Source organism: Pelodiscus sinensis, chromosome 14, assembly GCF_049634645.1.
Source record: "Pelodiscus sinensis isolate JC-2024 chromosome 14, ASM4963464v1, whole genome shotgun sequence".
NCBI lineage: Eukaryota > Metazoa > Chordata > Testudines > Trionychidae > Pelodiscus > Pelodiscus sinensis.
The window spans coordinates 37,114,791-37,137,979 of NC_134724.1; the positions used below are offsets into that span (position 1 = coordinate 37,114,791).

The 23,189-nt window shown below is 47.3% G+C and overlaps 1 protein-coding gene across 12 annotated transcripts in view; it reads right to left on the reverse strand.

Annotated features, from left to right (window-relative positions):
* The window catches only part of MYO9A (myosin IXA), a 307,802-nt gene that overhangs the window by 52,703 nt on the left and 231,910 nt on the right, over nt 1-23,189 (reverse strand). For 11 of the 12 annotated variants that reach the window (XM_075897522.1, XM_075897517.1, XM_075897519.1 and 8 more), the window contains 7 exons: nt 22,720-22,839; nt 16,239-16,314; nt 9,783-9,926; nt 8,887-8,926; nt 7,132-7,254; nt 2,459-2,539; nt 535-645 (listed from right to left, as the gene is read on the reverse strand). In XM_075897522.1, the coding sequence (XP_075753637.1) occupies nt 535-645; nt 2,459-2,539; nt 7,132-7,254; nt 8,887-8,926; nt 9,783-9,926; nt 16,239-16,314; nt 22,720-22,839 (695 nt within the window). The remainder of the gene's footprint in view (nt 1-534; nt 646-2,458; nt 2,540-7,131; nt 7,255-8,886; nt 8,927-9,782; nt 9,927-16,238; nt 16,315-22,719; nt 22,840-23,189) is intronic. The other variant, XM_075897524.1, reaches the window with a different exon arrangement.

Genomic DNA, 23,189 nt, shown 5'->3' on the forward strand with positions numbered 1-23,189 from the left:
ACCCTGGGATTCTATATGACCCAATAGCAGTTTAGACAGGATTTTGCTTGGTTGAGGAACAGGGTCGGTTCTGCTCGTCTCTGTAGCTGATGTTACAGCCATCTACCTCTAAGAGGTCCAGCAATCTTAGCACATTCGAATTTTTCTTCCGGAAATATGGATCAACTCCTTTCTAGGTCACAGAGTGGCTGAGTGAATTCATTCTGGCATCTAGTGAACATCGCTCGACTTTAGATAGATGTGCACCACTGTGCGTGGAAATGGGGTTCACGTTTCCATGCAAACTAGCGTGTGACTGTCAGTCTGGGTTCAGAACTGGAATAGCCGAGGCTTTGCATATTAGAACTCAGGCTGGGCTGGCCTAGCAGCCCCTGCATAGGACTGCACTCCATGTCTGGTTCCAGCCAGCAGCGATATTACTCATTCACTCTAAAATCACCAGGATTTCAAAATCAGGGGGTGCACAAAAAATGGGCCAACTCGATCTGCCAGAATATGCCGAACCAAATCAACCTCCAAAGCCCCGCGCCTGACCTGGAAGGAGTATTTGCAGCTGTACCCAGACTGCCGAATTCGAACCGTCTCGAGCATTCCTGTGTATCGCAGCTGCCTTAGCACCAGGTTGTCGTTGAACCGCAGGGGGAGCTGAAAGAGAAGAGCAGACGGACCATGACACTTTACCCAGCCACAAATAGTTCATGAAACTCACAAGTCCCTACAGCCGACTGAGGGCATGACACACACACGTTGCCAACCCTACGATGGACTCCCAACATTGGCCCATGACCACCAACATGTTTATTACGGAACAGCCCCAGGAAGAAAATGGCTTTAAGTGTTATTGATCTGGCTGGATTTTAAAAGGTGATCTAGTGCAGACAGACTCCATTATTCCACAAGCCAGGCCCTTTCATTCCAGCGCTGCTTATAGCCCATGACACCAATGCAGCTTCTAAAAATTAGTCCAATTCTGCAACCGTTGCATTTGGCAGAGGAAAACTGCACAATTCCCCCACCCTGCAGGACTGAAAACTATAGAGGGAAAATGTCACGTATAACTGACTTCATTGGATAATGAGGTGTACTGTGAAAGTATCTTCCTTCTTCAATTACCATTTCAGATGGATTATTTTTAAATTCAAGCTGGAAGCCTTAGTGCTCGTTCGTGGCAGACATGAATTCCAATTCGGTAAGCTCTCTAGAATGTCACCGAAGGTAAGGACTTCAAAGGAGCCCTCTCAATTTAGTATTTATATGACGACCAGAAGGGTCATTTTGGTTTATCAAGTAAGAACAACATTACACACAAACAACGCCTCCGTACACACGGACTTCTCCAGAACGTCCTTTTTCTTCCTTTTAGCCAAGCAGAACCATTTCACATGCACTGAGCAGTTCCAAGTTGTGGTGGGTTTTACCCAGCCGCGTAAGAATGCAGGTGAAACTGTATCCTAAGAAAGAGCTCATTCTCCAGGCCGGCAGCTGCTCTGAGAGATCCTCTTTGGTATCAGGTTCTGGGATTCCCAGGAAACCCCAATGGGTCACTGGGACCCATCTGGGGCAGCATGTTTGGTGTTTGTGGTAGCTAAAGAAGCAACGATTAGCGACAGTGTATCTAAGCATTGCAGCTGCCAGGGTTCATGACAACAAACCGTCAAAACAACAAAACCTTACAGATCATTGTACATCACAGTATCTAACATAGAATCAGAGAACACTAGGACTGGAAGGGACCTTGAGAGATCATCAAGTCTAGTCCCCTGCCCTCACGGCGGGACCAAGCAGCATCTAGATCATCCCTGTCAGGTCTAACTTGCTCTTAAATATCTCCAGTGGTGGCGATTCCACAACCTCCCCAGGCAATTTATTCCAGTGTTTAACCACCCTGACCAGTAGGAAGTTTTCCCCAATGTCCAACCTTGCTGCAATTTAAGCCCATTGCTTCTTGTCCTGTCCTCAGAGATCAAGGAGAACAATTTTCCTCCCTCCTCCTCCTAACACCCTTTTAGGTACTTGAAAACCGCTCTCACGTCTCCTCTCAGTCTTCTCTTTTCTAAACTGAACAAGCCTGATTCCTTCAGTTTTCCCTCCTAGCTCATGTTCTCTAGACCTTTCATCATGTGTGTTGCTCTTCTCTGGACTGTTTGGAACATCACAGTGAGATCAAGACAGAGTTTGATCTTCGCCTCTTGGGGCGGCCCGTCCATATAGGCGAACTAGGCGGTCGCCTAGGGCGCCAAGTTAAATGGGGCGCCAAATGGTAGCGCAATATCATTGAGGGGTTTGGAGGTGGGGGTGCCGATTGCATGGTTCGCCTAGGGCGCCAGTTGCTGGCAGTTAGTCTAGGGCCACCCCTGCCTCCAATTGCGTTTTCTTCAGTGAGGCGGCTGGGCGGGTTCATGCAAATGCTGAGATTGGTGTTTCTGTTACCAAGCACTTGGCAGGGATAGCGCTTTACCTTTTCGGCATTAGATCGAATGCACTTGACAAAATAAGGCTCTGCTTGGCCAAGAGTCTCCATCAGCTTGTTGAGGGATGCCTGCAACAGAAAAGAAAACTTAGAAGCTGGAAAAGAGCCATATGTGAGACATACTGAAATATCAAATATTTCACCCACGACGGGACACTGAGGAAACTGACAACTTAAGAACTGCTGCTGACAGAGGAGAATCAGCTAACTCACTCAAGGGAAGCACGTTTGGTTCAAGGGCCGTTCAATTCAGCACCAGCTCCATATCAATCTCTAGACACACTAACCACGTTAAAACAATGCAGAGTCCTGTGGCACTCAAGACTTACAGATTTATCGGGGTATACACTTCCGTGGGTAAAACCAACTTCACCGGAAAGCTTATGGCCAAATAAACTGGAACATTAAGGTCTTCATATCCAACCTGCAGCCCTAACGACACTCGAGTGATTGAGACCGCAAAGATAGGAGAGTTCCCAACCCCGCCTCATACAATTAGACACCAGGTTTTAGTACTAAAGGGAAATGAGCTATGAATTGTCCTTTGCAATTCTGTATTTTGCTGGGAGGTTGCAGAGAATTCTCAGAAGACAGGTGGGGGGGCGCTAACCACTGAGCTGCCTTGCTTGTGGTCAGAAGCCCATTCCCTGGAGGACACTGCAGGGAAAACAATCGCCTCCTTTCCTCCGTTCGCTCCATAAGCATCTGACTGCCCCAGAGGCTTTTCTTGTACTGAATCGGAGTAAGTTATCACTGGTGCATGTCTTAAAATGGAGACTCCTGGCGGGGATTGAAATGGACGAGTTGGCTGCTTTCCTTCAAATTGCTTCCTGCAGTTTGCCTGATCTCCCTTTATCCCGACTGGCCTCCCTCCCTTCGACACAGCTCACTTCACGGGGAATTCCTTCGCCTCCACAGCAGAGGGCAGGCGCAGCGTGGGGCACCTGAGGCACACAGCGCCGGAGAGCCCGCTGGGTGGCTGTACAGCAAAGGGGGAATTTAGGCCCCAGACTCCCTCCAGCTCCTGGCTCCGGCCAATCATGGGACCAGCATTTTCTGAGGCAAACGTCCAGCCACCTCACACTGCGTGGAGAAGCGTGGCGGCCTGCGTGGAAATGCCACGCCGACAGAGCGATGTTGGCTTTGCTTTTATGGTGCCATTTGCAACAAACAGTGCACAAATTAAGCTAAAATGATCTCCTATTTTTGCATTATTTCACCAGTGTGCTATGCAGAACTGGATCGATTTATTTATTTACAAGAATACCTCTAAACCATTCCTCTAAACTCACGACAATAACTACAGTGTCTACCCCTCACCTCTCAAAAACCGTTAAATGAAGCTCTGTACAAGGACGCAATCATCTTCCTTTTTGTTGAATTCCATCTTCATATCCATCATCTGCACTGCGGCTATTCACATCACAAGCTCGGTGAAACGGTGGCCTTGGCCTCCCACGTATATGCAAAGCATCTAGCACACTAACAGCACAAGCGAGGCAATGCTACATAGCAACATCAGTTAATTATGGAGCTGATTTGATTCTAATAATAGAGATACTTTAAAGGACATTCTCTGTTGTGTATGTATTGTGTGCATTATGTGAATGCACCGGTGACAGAGAAGGACCCAACCCATTTAGTTATTTTAAAGACTGAGACCATTTCTTCACTACTGGGAATATTAACGCTGCGGCGATCGATCTTTCGGAGTTCAATTTAGCAGGTCTAGTAAAGACATGCTAAATCAAATGCTGACAGCACCCGTGTCAATGCTGGTACCCCTCCATTTGACTGCTTCTGTCGACCTCTCGCTGTGGAGGTTGAATCAAGGTACATCGACTCCAGCTATGCAGTTAACATAGCTGGAGTAGCATATTTTGATTTGACCTTCCAGGTAAGTATAGACAAGGCCTTAGGGTATGTCTATATAACAGCTAGACTACTGCTGCCGGCCCTCATCAGTCAACTTAGGTTCTGAGGCTGTTTCCCTGCCATGCAAGCTTTTGAGCTTGGGCTGGAGGCTGGGCTATTGGACCCTTCCAGCCGAGCCTGGAAGTCTACACAAAAATTAAACGGCCCCTTAACCAGGACTGAGTTGGCTGGCACAGGCCAGCCATGGGTTGTTCTTTGCTGTGTAGACATATCCTTAGACTTCCCTACAATTTCTAAAATGTACTTATGGCCCTTGTGCATCTTGGGTGCTTCATGCAGCTCTACATGATTATGTCCCTGTAAAGTAACTCTTAAAATCAAACAAAAAGCTTGTTTATGTCTCAGAATAAGTACAGCATGCTGGCTGCCTTCCTCTTCCCCTCTGCTCGGAGAAATGCAGCGTGACAAACCTAATTTTATTTAGCTTTCACAAGACCCAAGTAATTGCTCATGAAAACAGTCTGGTGCAAAGCTGGGAGCCAGCTTTTTTATCAAGACCACAGCAAGAAACACAAGTGAACATAGGTTTGGGTCACACAGAGGAAACCAACATTCACCGTGTCCCATTTTGGGTGACAGATTCTGCTTTCTGGCTGCTACCCAAACAGCCAGCTGTATGGCTGCTCGGTCTCTTGTGGATTTCACAAATACCTAAACCTGATTGGAACCCCTTAGGCTACCGGGCTCAAAGTCCAGGAGAGAGCACTACAGATGCAACAAATCCCAAGGAGGAAAAAGCAAAAAGGAAGAATTCTATCACAGGGCACGGGTGCAAATGGATTTCGTTTCGGTCATGGTAGGCTGTGATAGCGATAGCTGGAAGAGCAGCTTTTTGCACAAAACACAAAATGTGGAGCAGGAGAATAAATTCTCCTCCTTCCCCTCCATTCTATGTACAGGGGATTTCATACTGCAGTGACAACAGGCCTGCCGCTGCATGAGTCACGCTCTCAAGGGGGAATATTACATTCCAAACTGGACCGGCAAGTGCAATGTGCAGTGCAGCTCTCCGTACTTATTTCTAATAAGATATTCCAGTGATCCCAATCTGAGCTTTCTCCAGGCAGACACACATGGAAACAGGATGGAGTGTGTATTTAACTTGCTGACACTGGAGTATTTTAAGGATTCCTGGTGACTATCCATGCGACTGCAGTTAGGAAACAACTGTTCTATTACCTGTAAAAGCCGGGCTGGGGCTCTTTGAGAACAGCCGCAGCAATGGGGAGAACACTCTTGTAGTTCTGCATCTAGAACCACTCGGACCGACTTATGTAGCTTTTTGTGTTTTTTAGTGGAATTTGATCAGCAAATAATTCAGAGCTACTTCTCATACAAGAGAATACACTGGAAGCAAAGCGGTGAGTATGCAGGCCTCTTGCAACATTCCCTCTTTCTCCGGGATGGGAGAGACAAGGGCATTGGTTGCATTCATGTTTTGTAGAGCACGTTTCTAAAAATTAACCAATTCCCGGAGAAACATTCTTGAAATGACCAGGATAACTAAAAGGCCTTTCTATAAACTAGACCACATGCCTGATTTTAAATGAAATTTGCTCTGTAATATTACCAAACACTTCTGCATGCATCTCAAGGCTCAACAATCATGGCTGCCAAGTCTGTATCCACTGTGACAAGGCTGGAGATTTTTTTTTTTTTTTTTTTTTTAAGATTCGGTTACCCATAATGGCAGGTTAACTGGTGCAGAAGAGTCAGTGCAGCAAATGCAAAAATATAATTAGGAAGGCCAAAATGGAATTTGAAGACGATCAAGCCAAAAACTCAAGCAAACATTTTTAGGTACATCAGAGCAAGAAACCTGCTAAAAACGGGGCCATCGAACAATCGAGATGCCATAGGAGTTCTCAAGGATGATAAGGTCACTGCGGAGAATTGAAATGAATTATTTGCATCTGTCTTCAGGGCTGAGGACATGAGGCAGATTCCCAAACCTGAGACATTCTTTGTAGGAGGAAGTGCCCCAGACTGATGTGTCAATATCAATTTATTGCAAAACCTCCTCTAAACTGAACAGTAACAAGTCACCAGGGCCAGATGGCACTCACCAGCTGAAGGAACTCACATGTGAAATTGCGGAACTACTAACTGGTTTGTATCCTCTCTTTTAAATCATTTTCTGTAGCTAATATGATGCCAATTGTTAAAAAGGGCTCTAGGGATGATCCTGGCAATCACAGGCTAAGTCTGATTTCAGTACCAGGCAGACTGGATGAAATTACAGTAACGAACAGAACACACAGATGAACGTAATTTCTTGGGGGGTAAGTCAACATGGTTTCTGTAAAGGGAAATCAGGCCTCACCAATCTACTAGAGCTCTTTGAAGGGGTCAACAAGCATATTCACAAAGGGATCCAGTGGCTATAGTGTACTTAGATTTCTAGAAAGCATTTCCTCCATCTTACTTTCTTATTTCCATCCCACTGCTTTTTGTTATACTCATCCTAAGTCATTTACTGCCCCCACTTTGTATTTTCATCCTTTATCTATCAGCGGACTGTTATGTCCCCTCTAAGTCACTGCTTAGCCAAGCTCCACACACATAGCTGGTGTTGTGTTCTGAGCAGGGCTGAGGAAGAGAGCTGGGGGCCTGTGAGAGCCGTCCTTCGCACCTGGGGGCCCATGCTGGTGTCTGTCTGGACCGTGTCCAGGACCAGCTCGCTTTTCTCAGGCGCTTATTCACCTCTGGAGCACACTGGAAATTACCTGGAACTGTGCACTGATGCTGGGGGGTTTCTTCTTCTTGTGGAGGTGGAGCAGAGACTTTGTGATGCGATCGTGCAGCGTCAGGTTAGTTAGGTGCTTGAGAGATTTCACCTCCAACAAGTGCTGCCAAAAACCCCAAACAAACCAAGAGAGTTTTAGACAAAGAGAACTTGGACTGCATGCAGCTCACTTCTGCCCACCACCCAGCTATTCCCCAGGGCTCCCTTAGGCACTGACTACGTGATGCCCCTGAAAACATCCAGGGAGCAATTCACGCCTAGGAATGGTCACAGTAGCCCCAGCCGGTCACTGTACCCACTCGATAGAAAGTCCCTGTTCCAAAGAGCTTATAGGTGAAATACGCACACGACACGGCAGGTTTGTGTAGACCACCAGGAAAGGGTTATGGGTGGGGGGGGGGGGAGGGGTGAGTGACAGTCATAGTTAAAGATGAAAAAAGGAGTCCACCCGCTTGAAGCGTACAGTTCTCAAACCAGCTATTTAACCAATCCAAATCACTAACAACCAAGACTCAGGTCTCTGCTTATTTAGCTGCAAGTTGTGTTGCCAAAGGGCAGCATCAGTACAGATTTTCCCTTTTGCCCCTAGAGGAGAAGCAACGCCTGATTGTTTGTCCTCTGCCTTTTAATGCACAAACATAGATCGCCCTGTTCAAGCGACAGCAACCATGCTGCTGCTTCGGAGAATATCTCTGTATCAGACACTGCCCTACTACAGCCACGCTCAATCCCTGCCAGCTCCTCCACGTTACTGTGGTGCAGTCTCAGGCATTTCATGAATGCCGACGGCTCACGATGATTCTTGATGGGTCTGTGATTTGGTTTGCTCGCCCCTTGAGATGAAGCAAAACCATTTAATTCTCCCATCTGCCCAGAACCAGAGTCAACAAAACGAGAGGAGAAGTCTTTGTATTTTCAAGTCATGGACCCTCGAAAGTATTCTGAGGTTACATGCTGCTGTTATATTTAATTAAATATAATTCTTACTGGAAAGTGCACCGCACAAACCGGACAGATTTTAAATCAAAGCAGTGTTGGTAATGACTATACAATGCTATAATATGTCACTACAGACAGCGAATCTCTTCTCACCCTACGCCTTCAGGCACAGAGAGTCCTGCCCAAAAATAAACACCAGGAATGCTAGAGATGGACCTTAAATAGAATGGTAGGTACCAAATACAGCACTCTACTATTGCAATTAACAATCTGTCAGCTTTTCCCTAGGAAAGGAAATCTCCACCATGAGGGTAGATGAGCTGGAATCTGCTCTGTATATGCCAAGTCCAAAGGAGTTTAGTGATCCCTGGACATTTCTTTGCATTTAGAGACTTAAATTGAGGGGGGCCCAGCAAACACACACGCAGGCCTCTTTCAACCCTTGGGGCAATATTTTCTCTTTTGGGGTTTCTTGTAACTTCACAAAAGACAAGTAAAAAAGACCAGCATTGGAGCAGGAAGGGATCTACAAGTGACCCCCCTGCCACCGAGAAAGCGCTAACTTCCATTTCCATAAAATAACCCCCTAGCTGACGTTGATTTGCGCAGCTCTCATACGACAATAGGCACTTGAGAAGCCACACTTTAGAGAGGCATAGTTGACTCTGCACTGGCACCCCTCCACCCGACAAAGTATACAGCGCGCACAAGCTAACCTTTCATGGCAGTGCCTGTAGCACCATGTGCACCTGACGCATGCCAGGGACAAGAGGAGCAATCCTGTTTGTTCACTCACCTTTGGGAGACTGGGTTTGGCTTTGACGTTCTTGTTTCGCCTGAGGAGATAATAAAAGGGCCACAATGAGACAGGCAGGAGGTTACAGAACGGGATTACCCATTTCCTGCTACGCTGTCATTTTAGCCCTCGTGGCAGAAGCTGGGAGTTCCCATTAGGGAAAGCCAATATGGTGAGCATTAGGGCCAACAGCAAAATAGCCAGGTCAGAAAGAACTGAGGCTACAGGCGGCAGGACAGAGCGTAGAAACACCTTGATTAGCAGGATGGAAATGCACAAGTCAATGAAAGATCCTTTAAGCCTGTTCTTAGCATTGTTTTCCGGTAAGCTGCAAACTAGCCAGGTTTAATACACATTCCACATACCCTTCCCCTCCATGTTTGCCTGCGTGTCTCAGAGGGGGGAGGGAGGTGAACCCATTTTGGATGGTTACAGACAGGAAATAACGGGGTAGTTGACAGCTTGTGAAGAACAGTGAGAGAGGGGCTGAGGAGAACAGATTCACCCATCTGCTTTGACACACCACTTATCTCTGGCGAGCCTGGCAGCCTCCTCTGAGGCCTATGAGAAAGTTGTGCTCTAAATCACCAATGGGGGTTAATAAAGGGCCCCTCAGAAGATCACCCTCCCCCCATCTAGCACCAGGGACCCAGCTAGTGGAAAAGCCCCCTAGTGGAGAGAAGTGGTGCTCTCCGCCCAGAATGCCAAGATCACCCTGACATACACCGTGTTGCCTCGCCTTGGACCGTCTGAGCTGGCACTCAGCCTTTGTGCACTAGCACCATGTTGTGCTGCCGCCGCCCTTCTCATGCCCCGGCGGCTCACGGTTTTGTTACTACCCAGGCAGCTCAGCAGCCGCACGGCACGAGGCCCAAACCCGCCCCTTTTGTACTCACATGAGGATGCCGTGGGCCCGCTCCAGGAGCTTGCTGTTGGTTGAATTAACAAATATCCCATCTTTGTCTAGGAAGGAGCTGGGACCGGAGACTCGGCTTTGTCGGACGCCCACCCTACCAGGCCAGCCGACTCCATAGGCATCGCTGCAACGAGACACGGGTCAGTCACAACGAGCACTTGAAAACCACGTCTAATACAAAAGGAAGCTTTGACACGCATCACGGCAATGGCGGCACGGCGCTAAATTAGCAGGCTATAACCTCATGTGATTAGAAGACAGCACTCACCAATTTTCCCCTGCACTGTTCATTCACTCCCACACAAAACAGAGACATCATCCGTTCGCCTACTGGCATTTTAAAGCACTGTTAGACTAAAGCCTTTGTAAAACAAGGTGCTGTCACCATTTGGCCGAGCAGGAGCACTGCAGCTATTGGCAGGGGAAGCAGAGGTCTGGAGGATGCTGCAGTACCCCCAGGTACTAGGCACCCCAGTTCCATGCCCCTGCTGCCCAGTGTCCCGGCCACCAGCCCTATGCCCCTGTGGCCTGGTCATCAGCTCCCCACGTGCTGCTTGGCCCCACCGCCCGCTCCACTCTGAGGCAAAGTACTTGGACTGGTCAGGCAAGGAAGGAGCCTGGCAATGGGCTACCAGGAGGCGGTGCCGACAGACCAGAGGGTTTAGAAGCCCATTGAGGCTGCAAGACTGCAGATGCCGTCGCCCTTGCTCGTACTGGACACCCCAGGGTCAGTGCCACCAACACTGGGTTTCCCACCCAGCATGGGGAGCGCATGGCAGGGCCTGCTCCATCCCGGAGGCTGACAATAGCACTCTTCCTGGAGGAGCAGGCGTCTCCTCAAAGACTCAGGGGTCGTGCTCAGGCTTCTCTGGGCAGAGGGGAGGAGGGCTGTGGCTCCAGCGGAGGGAGAGGGATTGGAGGGATCTTGTGGCTCCAACCACAGGAGGAGGGAGGGAGATGCAGGTGGAAGGAGCGTAGCCAGGGGCTAGCCTCCTCAAAGGGGCTCTACCTGCTGCCCACCTGCTCAGGCCGGCAATTTAACCCCTCAGGCAATTGAAAAGGGCCTGGCGTGTTTCCTGGATGCCACTGCGAGGGCTGTGGGCCCTTTTAAAAAACCTGGGCACCTGAGCAATTGCTCCCTTTGTCCCCCGCTCTGTCAGCGGGCATGCTACTGCTCACGCTAAGGGGGCCAGGCGGGTGGGCTAACGCTCATGCTCAGGGGGCCAGGCGGCTGGCCTAACGCTCATGCTCAGGGGGCCAGGCGGGTGGGCTAACGCTCACGCTCAGGGCGCCAGGCGGGTGGGCTAACGGTCACGCTCAGGGCGCCAGGCGGGTGGGCTAACGCTCACGCTCAGGGCGCCAGGTGGCTGGCCTAACGGTCACGCTCAGGGCGCCAGGCGGCTGGCCTAACGCTCACGCTCAGGGCGCCAGGCGGGTGGGCTAACGCTCACGCTCAGGGCGCCAGGCGGGTGGGCTAACACTCATGCCAAGGACACCATCTATATAGAAACAGATCAATTACATCAAAGATGGAAGATTGGGAGGTTAAGCAACACACAGAGCTCCCAGTGCAACCCCAGGCAGGAAGAAGGAGCAGGGGGCGGTGGAGGTGATAATACCGCATAGAACCAGGGAGATCATGACCATCACGCACACGCACAGTTCCCCTGGGTACCGGCAAGCAGAATTCTCCAGCTCCAGCGCGATGGGTGCGCACCCCGGTGGAGCACAGGGCTGCATCTACTCCAAGAGGGAACAAATTTCCAGGGGGTTTTAAAGAAGATTTTATGGGAATTTTATCCTCTGTGATTATATTTTGGATGCAAATATAAACAGTGGCATGTACCCCAGCAACCCTGGTCATCGGGGTTAAGGAGTCACAAAGCAAAACAGATCGTTTGAAGAGGCTGATCTGCAGCGAATCTTCTCCCATTTCTGCACCATTAATCAACATAAAGCAGTTTCTGTTGCACTGGAAATAAAGCCACCCTGCCAGGCCTTGGCTAGTAAGAGCATGTTTTTAATAATCAGGGGCTGCTTCAGGCTCTTTGCAGACATGCTGCCTTGCCTTGGCTTCAGTGAAGCTTTTTTGCCTCCAGCTGCCGGAGCACTCCTGTGGAAACCACAAACCCACGGCTCTGGAGGAGAGCTGAAGGATGTGGATTCATCAGAATCTGTAGCTACTTCAGGCATGATGTCATGGCTCAGATTTGCGTTCAACACGATGGCTCAGGCTACACTGCAGGGCGCTAGCCACATGGGGAAGAGGAAACTTAGGGTTTCAATTTAACTCCAGAAAAAATGATTAATGGCTCAGGCATTAAGTTTCAGAAATCACTGACGTGATAACCAGAAGGGAAGAATGATTGTTTGGAGTATGACCATCCTCCAGGTTGAACCCTTCTAGTCCGGCACCCGACTGGAGAATCTGCTGGACCACGGGAGGTCAATATTGTCTAGCTGCATTACCAGCACAGCCACTGCTTGCTGGGCTCTGAGAAGACATGCAGGGGTAAATTGGTGCTAAAGAAGAACACAGAACTCCGACAGCCAGGACTGGTGGTTGTAAACAAACTTTATGGGACCATGGGAAACGTGGCCACGTGATAAGTGGACATCTGGCTCACTTAAATCATGCCAGACCACGGATACTGCCAGACCAGAAACTGCCAGACTAAAGAGGTTCAACCTGTAGTTGGAGAGAGACTTCTAATTAGCTACCTTACAGTCCTCCCCCCAGTTACACCATTAGGTGGATCGTTATCTTTATTTCTGTAGACAGCGTTTTGTATGTGGTAACTGTTGACATTACATTAAAAACCTGCACAACTTAAAGTCGATAATATTAATAAAAATAATAGACATTTGTTTTCAACATAAAAATCAACCGCGGAGAGTGATATTAAAATTAGACCCATGTATTGGCGTGGCAGAATTCTATTTTTATTTTCATTCCTAAGTGCAGCAGATAATTTTTTTTTTTTTTAAACGTTCACAGTTTGTGAAATTATGAGCAGGGTCAAACAATGTTTAAGGAGAGAGGACGTGGATAGACACAAAGATAAGGCTTTATAAATTGTTAATTTGTCAGCATCACATCAAAATATACCCAGTAAATATCCTTAAAACAAGAAATCGCACCCAGTTTTCACTATGCATTCACTAGGGATGTGAAAGGTTAACCGGTAAGTATCACCCTTAGTGGGTGATGGTTACTAGTTCCAGTTAACCATTAACTGGGAGGGGCTGGGGCAGGCAGGAGCTGCTCCTGCATCCAGAGCAGCCTCTGTCCACTGGGAACTCGAGTGCCCTGCAGGAAGGGACTGCTTGGGCCAGGTGGGAGCAGACCCTGTGGAGGGGGTAGGGTGTTCCAGCCTGACCTTGGCAGGTTGGGGGGGCGGTGTGTTAGCAGCCTCCTCATCTGTGCCACCTTTAATCAGTTTAACCGGTTAACCCACTGAGCAGGATTTTTCAGCCCTAGCATTTAGTACTTTTGCAATGGGTCTAATGCAAAAGTCTAAATCCCACAGTTGTGACTTGGATTTTTCCTATTTTACGCCTTTGAAAATTTGGATCATTCTAGATGGACGTAGTTTTTTCAGTCTGCGTAAGTACAGCAAAACTGACTTGACCAACAATTGCCAGGATAAACCTAACCCTTCCAAGCCTACATGTGTTCAGACTAACACGGCTACATTTCTATTACTATTCTACATGTGTTCAGTCATTGCATTTTTTATTTAAACACCTTCAGAGATGCTGCAGGCTATTTTGGGGAGGGAAAGGAAGAGAAAATATGTCATGGCTCAGTAGCTTACTATGCCTTGTGGAACCACAGACTATGCACCATGCAGGGACTACTAAGTACTGGGATAGAGAGGCAGGCACTAGTCCTGATACCTTCAATATGTGCTTTCTTGGCCAGCCACGGAACAAATTCCAGCACAGTTAATAAAGCAAGGTCCAGAGCAGCAAACCAGTAACTCTGAGTCAATGTGGGAGGACAGTTGCCATGGTCCCCCAAATCTTTTCCATCCATGCACGGACTAAATTTTTATGTGCACAGAGGCATCTGCAAATGTGCACCACCAGTAGAAACAAAACTTAGCTGTGGGTGCTCTGCTAATCAGCTGGGCAGCATCTGAATCCCTCCTGAGCGACAGGCAGCTCTGTTAGTGATGAAAACATTATAGGACCCCCGCCTCTGTGGCAGAGAGATAGGAGAAAAGTGGGAATGGATGACAGTAGGATAGTCAATGCCCCTTGGCTTGAAATGTCACTTAGGGCAAATGAGAAAGGTGCAATGGTTCTATAGTAGGGCTCTTTTCAAAGTACCACATGTCGTGGTACGGTTGACAGCCCACGTTCCCAAGTGGAGTAACAGGATGGTGCAGGCCAGGCTTCAGAGGGACTGGCCAAACGGATGTGTCTGGCGCTGCACGTACTTATTCTTGTTTCTAGCCGATGACACCAGTCTCTGCGTTAACAGCCAGATTACGGCCCCTCATTTACACCGAGTAGTACGTTATTCCTCTTAAAACGTCACTGACTTCAAAAGATAAGGGGGAGAGATCTTTCCGTAGCCTTGCCTTCTGAAGGATTCCAGGCTCCTGGATAAATTATGTCACTCGACTATTGATGAAATGATCTGTAACACAGCTGCACACGAGTTTATTGTGCCAATGGAAAATGAACTCTACAGGCTGTAGAGCAGAATAGAATCCTTTTGTATTAGCTGGGCCAGTGCCACTCATGGAACATTTTCTGATCAACTCTAACACTAACAACAATGCAAAACCCAAATGACATACACTAGGGTCACATCATCTGTTAGATTTCACCTGACATCAGGTTTTTTAGCGGAGCATTTGTTGGTACCGGGATGAAGGTAACATTTTTTGGGAGTTTTAAAAAATTATTTATTAAATAAAATTAGAAAAAGTATTCAGGCACTCAAAAGTTTACATGTCCCACTAAATCTGATGTGTTGTACTTGAATTTTTCTAAGCTTTAGCTCATAACCTGACATCCTGGGTTCTTTGACTTTCAGGGAGTGTATCTGGCATTTTGTTTTGATCTGAATAAATGCACTTGAGCAGATGACTGCGAGGAACAATGAACAAAAAAGCCCATTTTTTGGTCCCCTGTGCTCCTGATGGATTCCACTGCAGTTACACTGCGCACACACAAATTACACATCATGCCATGTACAATCACTGCACTATGACTGCACTGGTCAGAGCTGGAGCAGCCACCGCAGTGGCAGGAAAGGTTAAGGAAATAAAGAGTCTAGTCTAGAGACAGCCAGTGCACTCACGTCACACAAGAGAGTGGGCTTCCGTTCCAAGATCAGAAGCTAGAGTGTGGCCGAATGCTGTAACTGAAAATCTATCTGCGTTCTCGCCTCAGGGAAATTGTGCCAGGGACCACGCAGTGACTGTGCAGATCTATTCCTTTCCTCACCCTAGGAATGGCATTGCTTCTGCTGGGAGAGGCCTTGGCTGCCCCCACAGGACAGCGCTGGCTCTCAGGAGAAACATCTCTGACGCACACTGGGATCCGACTGGAGAGCACAGTTCTGTGGGAACAATGCTGTTCTTTGGCACCTCCAGATAAACTCAGCGATCTGAGTCTTTCATTCTGCTCCAACAGAACTGCAGAGCCTTCTGCACATTACAAAGTCTTGCTCCCTCAACTTTACCAGAGAAGAGAGCATAGGGACAGGAGAAGGTTATAAGTTCACAGGGATACGTAACATAGATCGATAGGGAAGATCTAGAGCCCGTAATGCTAGAGAAAAGACCCTGATCTCACTAGGACTGAGCTTTGGGCAGGTCTGAGGGATGAAAGGTGGCTTCAGATCACACTGACCTTGGTCTGTGCTGGTGCTGGTCCAGCCCTTCGGTGAAATGTAAAGGCATTCAGGGCTGCTCGAGTGACACTCAGCTGCCTGCAGCCCCAGAGCACCCTGGCTGTACCCTGATGCCAAGAGCCAGGAGCCGGGGTGAAGCCCCCAGGCAAGGGAAACCCAGAGGATCTGGTCAAGCAGGCTCCCTGACATGTTGTATCACTGGAGCAGAGCAGCCAGGGCACAGAGGAGACCTAGACCTGTCTTCAAGACAGCAACAGGCCATTTAACAGGAGAGTTAATTCTGAAGATGGGCCAGAAAAATTGTTTGGGAAGGGGTGCAGGTCTCCCACGTACCCCCAATGGCTCCAGAGGCCCAGCCCTGACACCCTGCATGAACTAGATGGAAAAATCCAGGACTGAACCATAATCGAATTTTATCATCTTGAAGAATCTCTCAAGGAAGAGCAGGTCATGGGTAAAAGAAAAAGCTGGGAAGAAACATCCACACAGCGGATTTGCAACATTTCCAAAACATTCTCCCCCCCTGGAATTATCGTTACCTGCTAATCTGAAGAGTAGACTTACCGGGAGGGTTTCTCATTGATGGTGTTAACTCCCTGCAGATCTGAAAGGGGCGTTCTTGGGCTCTTCCGGGTAATACCTGCAGCAGCACATTAACAACAACAAGTTTTTATTCCCCTCTTTACACAAGGAAAATTAGAGCAGCAACAGCTTTTTGTTGGCTGCAAATGAAAAAGAATCTATATTTGTTATGGCGCATGCTGGGAATACACGGGAAGGGGGTCAGGGAGGAACCACGGCTGATGAAATATCGACTGAGCACTAATTTCTATCGTGTTCTCTGGCAAGGAGACATAACTTACAAGCAAGTCAGTTTGCGCCAGTCTACCTCTTCCCCCAGCACCCACCCATGTGACACGGGAACAATTTGCCAATGGTGTTGTTTCCGCTATTTGAAAGCAAGACGGAAGGAAAACTACTGATCTCTCATGACTGGTATAAAGGTACCAGTTCATCAGCTTCCCGTCAGTCAAAACACTTCAAAGCAGTGACATGAAAAATACAGCACTAAAATAGTCAATCACTCCATCAAGAAGGGAATTGGTTGGGATAGACACAGAACTAGCTGGAGCACTACCGTTACCAGTAATTGTTTCTGATATCTCACGGCTTCTTCCCCTTCCTAAAAACAAACAGACGCTGATGTCGTGAGCGGGATGCGGTAGCGGCTCATCTGACCTTCTGCCAAAATGGAACCCTCTGATAGGGATAGCTTCAATTTCCCAGGCCTGATAAATGCGTGAGGAGAACATGGTGCAGCAGCCTTGCAGATTTTAATGGCAGATAGTTCAAATGGGTCTGCCCAAGAAGCGGAAATGGTTTGGGTACAAATGACATTAACAGAAATAAAGGAAAAGCTCTCATTACTTGTAAGCAGTGCTTTTTTTGTAAGAAAAAAGGTGCCGGTACTCTGGGGCAAACTTGAGCAAAAAAAAAAAACCCAAAAACCACCTGCGCTGGGGGCCGTGGCCGATTTAAGAGCCACAGCGCCATGCTGGGAGATGGAAAAAAATGCCATGCATCCTGAGCCGCCCCAGGAAAACAGGTGCCAGTACACACGGGAGAAATCCCATTCCTTTTCTGTGGACTGGGGAAATAGGAGATGATACGCCATTCCGGGCCATACTATCACAAAAAAAGTACTGCTTGTAGGCAACAAAACAGTTCCAAATTCATTTGAAAACGAATATTCCGATCATGAAAACAGATAACTTCTTAGCTATCTGGGCTCATTCGTATGAACCAAGATACATTTGAGAAATCACGTAACATCCAGCAAGTGTGCATTATTTGCCTTGAATTCGCTCAGACTGGGGGGAGGGCGAAATGACAAATGGGGAAACTCTCAGAAGAAAGTAATTCTTAGATTTTGTTAGAAAAGACAGCTAAGAGAAAATGCAGCACTCTCTTCCCTTTAAAAATAGGGGAGTGAGTCCGGGGTCAGTGGAATGAGTTCTCGTACTCCTTGGCTGGAGTAGATAATCATACATAATATGGCCTCTTAAAAGATGAGCACGTGGAAGGAGGAAGGGATATTTTTCAGGGGAGGTGGGGGGGACTTATTAAAACCTGCAGCAGCAAGCCACTTTCGAGGCCAGGTAGGGGAGCTTGTATTGGCTTTTACTTTGGGCTTTGCAAAACAGTAACAAGCACTGAGATCCTACCACATGGAGCCATGTACGGCCATGCTAAAGGAGTCCTGGGTCCCACAAGGGACTCATTTGGAGCGTTCAAATTAAAGCCAATCCAGAGACACTTTCAACATACCAACATGTGGCAGTGCCCTCCTGCAGGCCTCTTGAATCACAATTTTTTTCCCCAAACAATCCAAATCTGATTGTGGGTCTGAAGTCGATAGCTTCCAACATTCCTCCCAACCGGTCACAGCCACCATGGAGCACCCCACTCTCAGCTACGCCCAGCCTCTCCATTTGAGAGGGGTCAGAGTTAGCAAAGGACCCCTCCTTGCTCCAGCCAGGCTAAGTTCAAGGCCCTAAATTGCGACTGTCGCCAAGAGTGATAGTTGGATTGAGCCTCTTCAGTGCGGGGCCAAGAAAACCTGCCATGTTACAGCCCGTCAGGCTGGGAAATAGACCGGGGGGGGAGAGGTGATGGAAAGCCATGACAGCGCAGCAGCTGAGAACTGCAACTCTCTGTGGATGCCCAGCAGCGGCGACTGCCCCCTGAGACATGGGGCTCTGGTTTTGGCTGCCAGCGCAAACCCAAGATCTGAAACGTGAGAGGAAGGCAAAGGAGAGGGAATTCGGCCAGAGGCCTTTGAAGACGCACGAGGCAATGTCTGGGCCCAAACCCTCCTTTACTTTTCTCCTCCTCTCCCGGGGCTCTTCCTGTCTGCAGAGAAGGGTGGGAACAGGGAGAGCTGGAAAACAACGCCAGCATCTCGGAGATGCTTCCAGTATCAAATGACAGGAGACACTGGAATGGGGGGACTGGTGCTTTTATAAGAGCACATGATCCACAGTTCCTTTGCTCTCCCAGGTCCCTGCTACATGGCCGAATGCTGCTGTCCAACCAACTGTTCGCATGTCGGATCCTGGAAAAGATGATCCAACACAAGCTGCCTTCTATTTTGAGTGCACCATGTCCTCTTCTGGTAGGCATCTGTCGTCGGCCACTGATTCCAGCACATTCCTCGCTGTCCAGAGATGTTCACAAATGCACTCTGATTTTATACTGTCCATAACTGACAAGGAGCTGCCAATACAACAACTGCTCATTAGGTGGAAATTTGCCTGTGGACAGTGCCAACCCTGCTGGGCAGCAGGCTGTGTGTGTTACCAGGGTTGCAACACAACACCTCAGACCAACTTTCAATGATTTATTTACTTTACGAAGTGGATAATCTCTTGGTGGCCACTGACTTGGTTCTCACTTGATGTTTGGTATAAATGTCTTGATTTCCTCCCAGAAACATATGGAGAAAATCTTTAATCCATTATATTTCATTTTTGATGGAATCTTTCATACCTAGTGGCTCTCTTTTGAACAGTGACCCTTCATTGGAATACTGATTTCCTAACGTTAGGGATTTATTTATCCTATTACTGCAGAGTGACCTTAAAATGAGAGTGATAAGATTACAATGACCAGAAATGTAATGGCCATAGAAGGGAAATCTTTTATGAGATGCTGAAATTATGCAGCTAAGATGGTACCAAAATCCTGCAATAGCTAGGTCTTACATAAATCTGGAAAAGAAACAGTTTTATTCTAGAATCAACTTAAAACTACACTGGAGCTTATACAATAGGTAGCAAGTGTCGTGTGCTCCAGGCAGTCTGTTCATCCACAGATTTGTCACTTGCAATGCAAAAATAAATTACAGAGGAGTACAAGCCGAGTTGAGAAATGACTGCTGCAGTAGCTCATTACAAACTTGGCTACATATGAGGAGCATAAATGCCTAAAGCGCTCTCCATCCCCCCAAAATACAATGTACACCAGTGGTCTTAGTGCAGTGTTGTTTATACTGGGGGGGAGGGGGAATAGAGAGAGAGGCTTTTGGGAACAAGGGGTAGCTATTTTTAATTTTACCTCTGTTAATCTGCTTGGACTCCCCTGCCACCAAGTACTCTGACCCAGGATCATTTATCCATTAATTATAGAAACAATTACTCCCCAAACAAAGAGCTGGGGACCTGCATGTTCCTCCATTCACAGGGCAGATGTAGACCGAACAGCTAGGCTAGATGTATTTATGACCACTGCTTATTCTCTAAAACTCACTTCCCTCTAAAGGTTTGTTTCCCTCCTTCAATGGCGCTCCTTTCAAGGGCTGGGCTGGTTTGTCTGATTGGACTTTTCTGTCACTAACATCTGGATTGCTGCACTTTTGGGAAGAACCGTGGTCAATACACTTTCCTCCCATGCTACGGGAACACCCACCAAGAGAGTGCCTGCCTTGCATTCAGGGATGGCTGAGGCCAGTGCATGTCACACTGGGCAATAATTTGTGTTTTAGAATTCCCTTCAGCACAGAGCGTGAAGCCCTGTTACTCTCTGCGATTCACTTGGTAAGGCACCGAGGCTTTCCTGGGATGGATTCCTGCCAATCAACAGAAACGTACTAGGAATAAGCACCGCAGCAACTGAATCACCAATGCCAAGGGGACTAGCAGTCACTGGCCAAACAGCTTGAACAGGAAGTGGTGTTACCACTGAAGGGCATCTGGATTCACTAACTAGTCCATTGGTTAAATAGCTTTTGTAATTCACACTTGTGACGGGAACCGATTCTGACATTCAAAACCAAAGTTGGATTCTACCCAACGATTCACTTTTGAGAACTGGAGAGGATGTAACTTTATTCAACTTCCGGGAAAAGCCAAGTCCAAGTAGTACCACTGGTAAGCATATCGGCTTTTCCCCAACTGGGGAAGGCAAGCCTCCAGGCAAACAACTGAGGGAATCCCACAAAATCTAACTCCCACACATCCAATAATTACACAGGTTTGGACTCTAATTTACCTATTTTAAGGAGAAAGTTTGAGGAGCAGCCTAAGGGCAGCACACGCTATGGGCACATGCAAGAAGTCTGAATACAGAGGTGGCTAATCAACTGCTTGTTTGCCAGAGCATCCACTCTTACACAATTCACAAAGCAGCAGCAGCTGGAACACACAACACTTGTCCCACCCTCTCAGCCAGGGATGAATTCTGTACCAGGAAAAGGATCACAAGGCTTTGTCCATGGCAAAATGAATTAACGTTTAACACTACTGGGTTTGACCATAATAAACATATGGATTATTTTTACACCAAAGTACAGGTTAGAGTTAAACATTCTGTGCTGTATGGGTTCCCCTTCCACCTTTTTGAACAAACCGCCTGCCCATATACTTAAAGCTATATAGCTGTCCGAACTCATGTAGCTAAACCCTAACCTGCAAGTCAAACTGGATTCCAATTGCTTTACTTACACTAATAAACTATTAGGCACTAGCTCTTGAGAGCGCTGTAATTCTCTGCTAGTGTCCCTCCGAAGTGTATTGACTATGGGATTCTAGGGGTTGTGTGTACACATTACATTGCTTCTTCAGATTTTCCACTGGTGGTAATGGTGGGAAATTAAGGCAAATAGTTGAGCGCAAGGCTGTAGGTAAGAATGAAAACCCTGTCCTAGCTCTCCCAACGCTAGGTGCAGCAGAGAGCACATGGAAGAAGTCTGCCAGAAACCTCCAAAGCCAAGCGCATCTTTCTGCAGTACTGTACTTACCATGCTTATTTGTACCATGTGGAACCAACCTTTTGACATTCTGTTTAGGCACATCTTATAGGCGTTGGAAAGCCTACGTTTTAGAGGAAGAGTGTGCCTTAAAGTCTCGCTTACAGCAGAGCTCCATCTCTGTAAACGTTACGCAAAATGACGAAGGAGGAATAAGATGGCACAAGACTTGAGCCTTCTGTAAACACAGACACCAAAAATACGTAATTTCTTAAATTCACCGTTAAAGCTTGAGTACCTGTCCACTGGCAAGAAGGCACATCTCAACAAGCCACTATTGCATTATGCCTTTTTCCAAGGGCTTGCTACTGTTTGCACAGCTGACTGTCAAAGTGAAACAATACACAGAGCAGTTTGAAGAGCAAACTAGTATTATGGCATTTTGCGGCAGGTCCTTTATGTGGTTATAACACTGAATCTCCATGCGCTACTCTTTGTGGCGGGTGATGTTACGTTCCATGCTGCCAGACTCCCTTCTCTTCCTTCGATAGGAGTCTAGCCATAGTAATTAGTAACACAGGCAGAAAGGCCTGTGGGTTCATGCAGGACTAGTTTATTATGTAACAAACAGAGGTGTAAGGACAAGGAAATGGAGACCAAGTGCATCTCTGCCCACCCGCTTTGTATTGGTCTGCTAGCATAACGAGTTCTCACATGGAACTGAAAGTCTTAACAGACATCGGCACTTTCTCCAGACATAGTTATTCTTAAAATTATGAGGTAAATCAAGTTGTAATAGAAGAAAAGGACTGAATCCAGAAGAGCTTGGAGTAAAATCCTAGCAATATTATTTCATACTAGAAATATTCCTACTGGTTCCGAAGTGCTCTACACTTGCTTTAGGTTAAGAGTAGTAACACGAAAAAATTAATGGCATGAAAAGTGTTACTAACTTCAGAATACTGTCTTATTTAGGAGAACCAACTGTGAAGCCATTAGTGAAATGGATCCACATATGATTAAACAGATGTATATTGGATTTTTTTTGTACGACTCATTAACAAGAACAGGAAAGCCAGAGAGGCTATTCCAGATCTCTGTAGAACCAAACCCTAGCTACCAATTGGCTAAAATCCTTCCCTGAAGGCCTCCTGCAGCTGCTTATGGTGATCTCAGTGGGCTACACGGCAAGTTTCTTTGCATGTGTCCTTTTCCCCTTGCTACCCAGAATGCTCCTGGTTTCCATTTCCTGATGTGTGAGTGTCATGTCAGAGAGGATGGTGGGATATGGAGCCTTACTGTACTTCTCCTCCTTGCATCTCTGCAGGATCTCTAAGCTCCTCTGATGGACTGGGTGATGTAGAAAGCTAAAACTATCCACACTTTTCAAAACCGCACATGGCACTGCATCATCATGCCCTTGGGAAGCAAAATAAAAACAAAAAATGGAGAGAAGAGAAAGAGATTATATAAGCAGAAATCAGGAAAGACTCCAGAACAATGCTGCCAACTGCCCATGGGGAGCAGAAATTGTTCAAACGTCACACTTCCTTTCTGTACATGGACTATAGGGAGGCTATTTGCAGCAGTTATGAAAATGCACAATGCTGACCCAGGTTAACTTCAGTTCCCTCACGACAAGGTGTCAGGACATATCGCACGGTCATGGAGACAACTCTCTCTCCACCAGTGTCCAAAGACACTGTAAACCAACCGACCCACATCTTTGCAGGCATTTACTCGGCTACACATTTCCCTGCACTCGGACA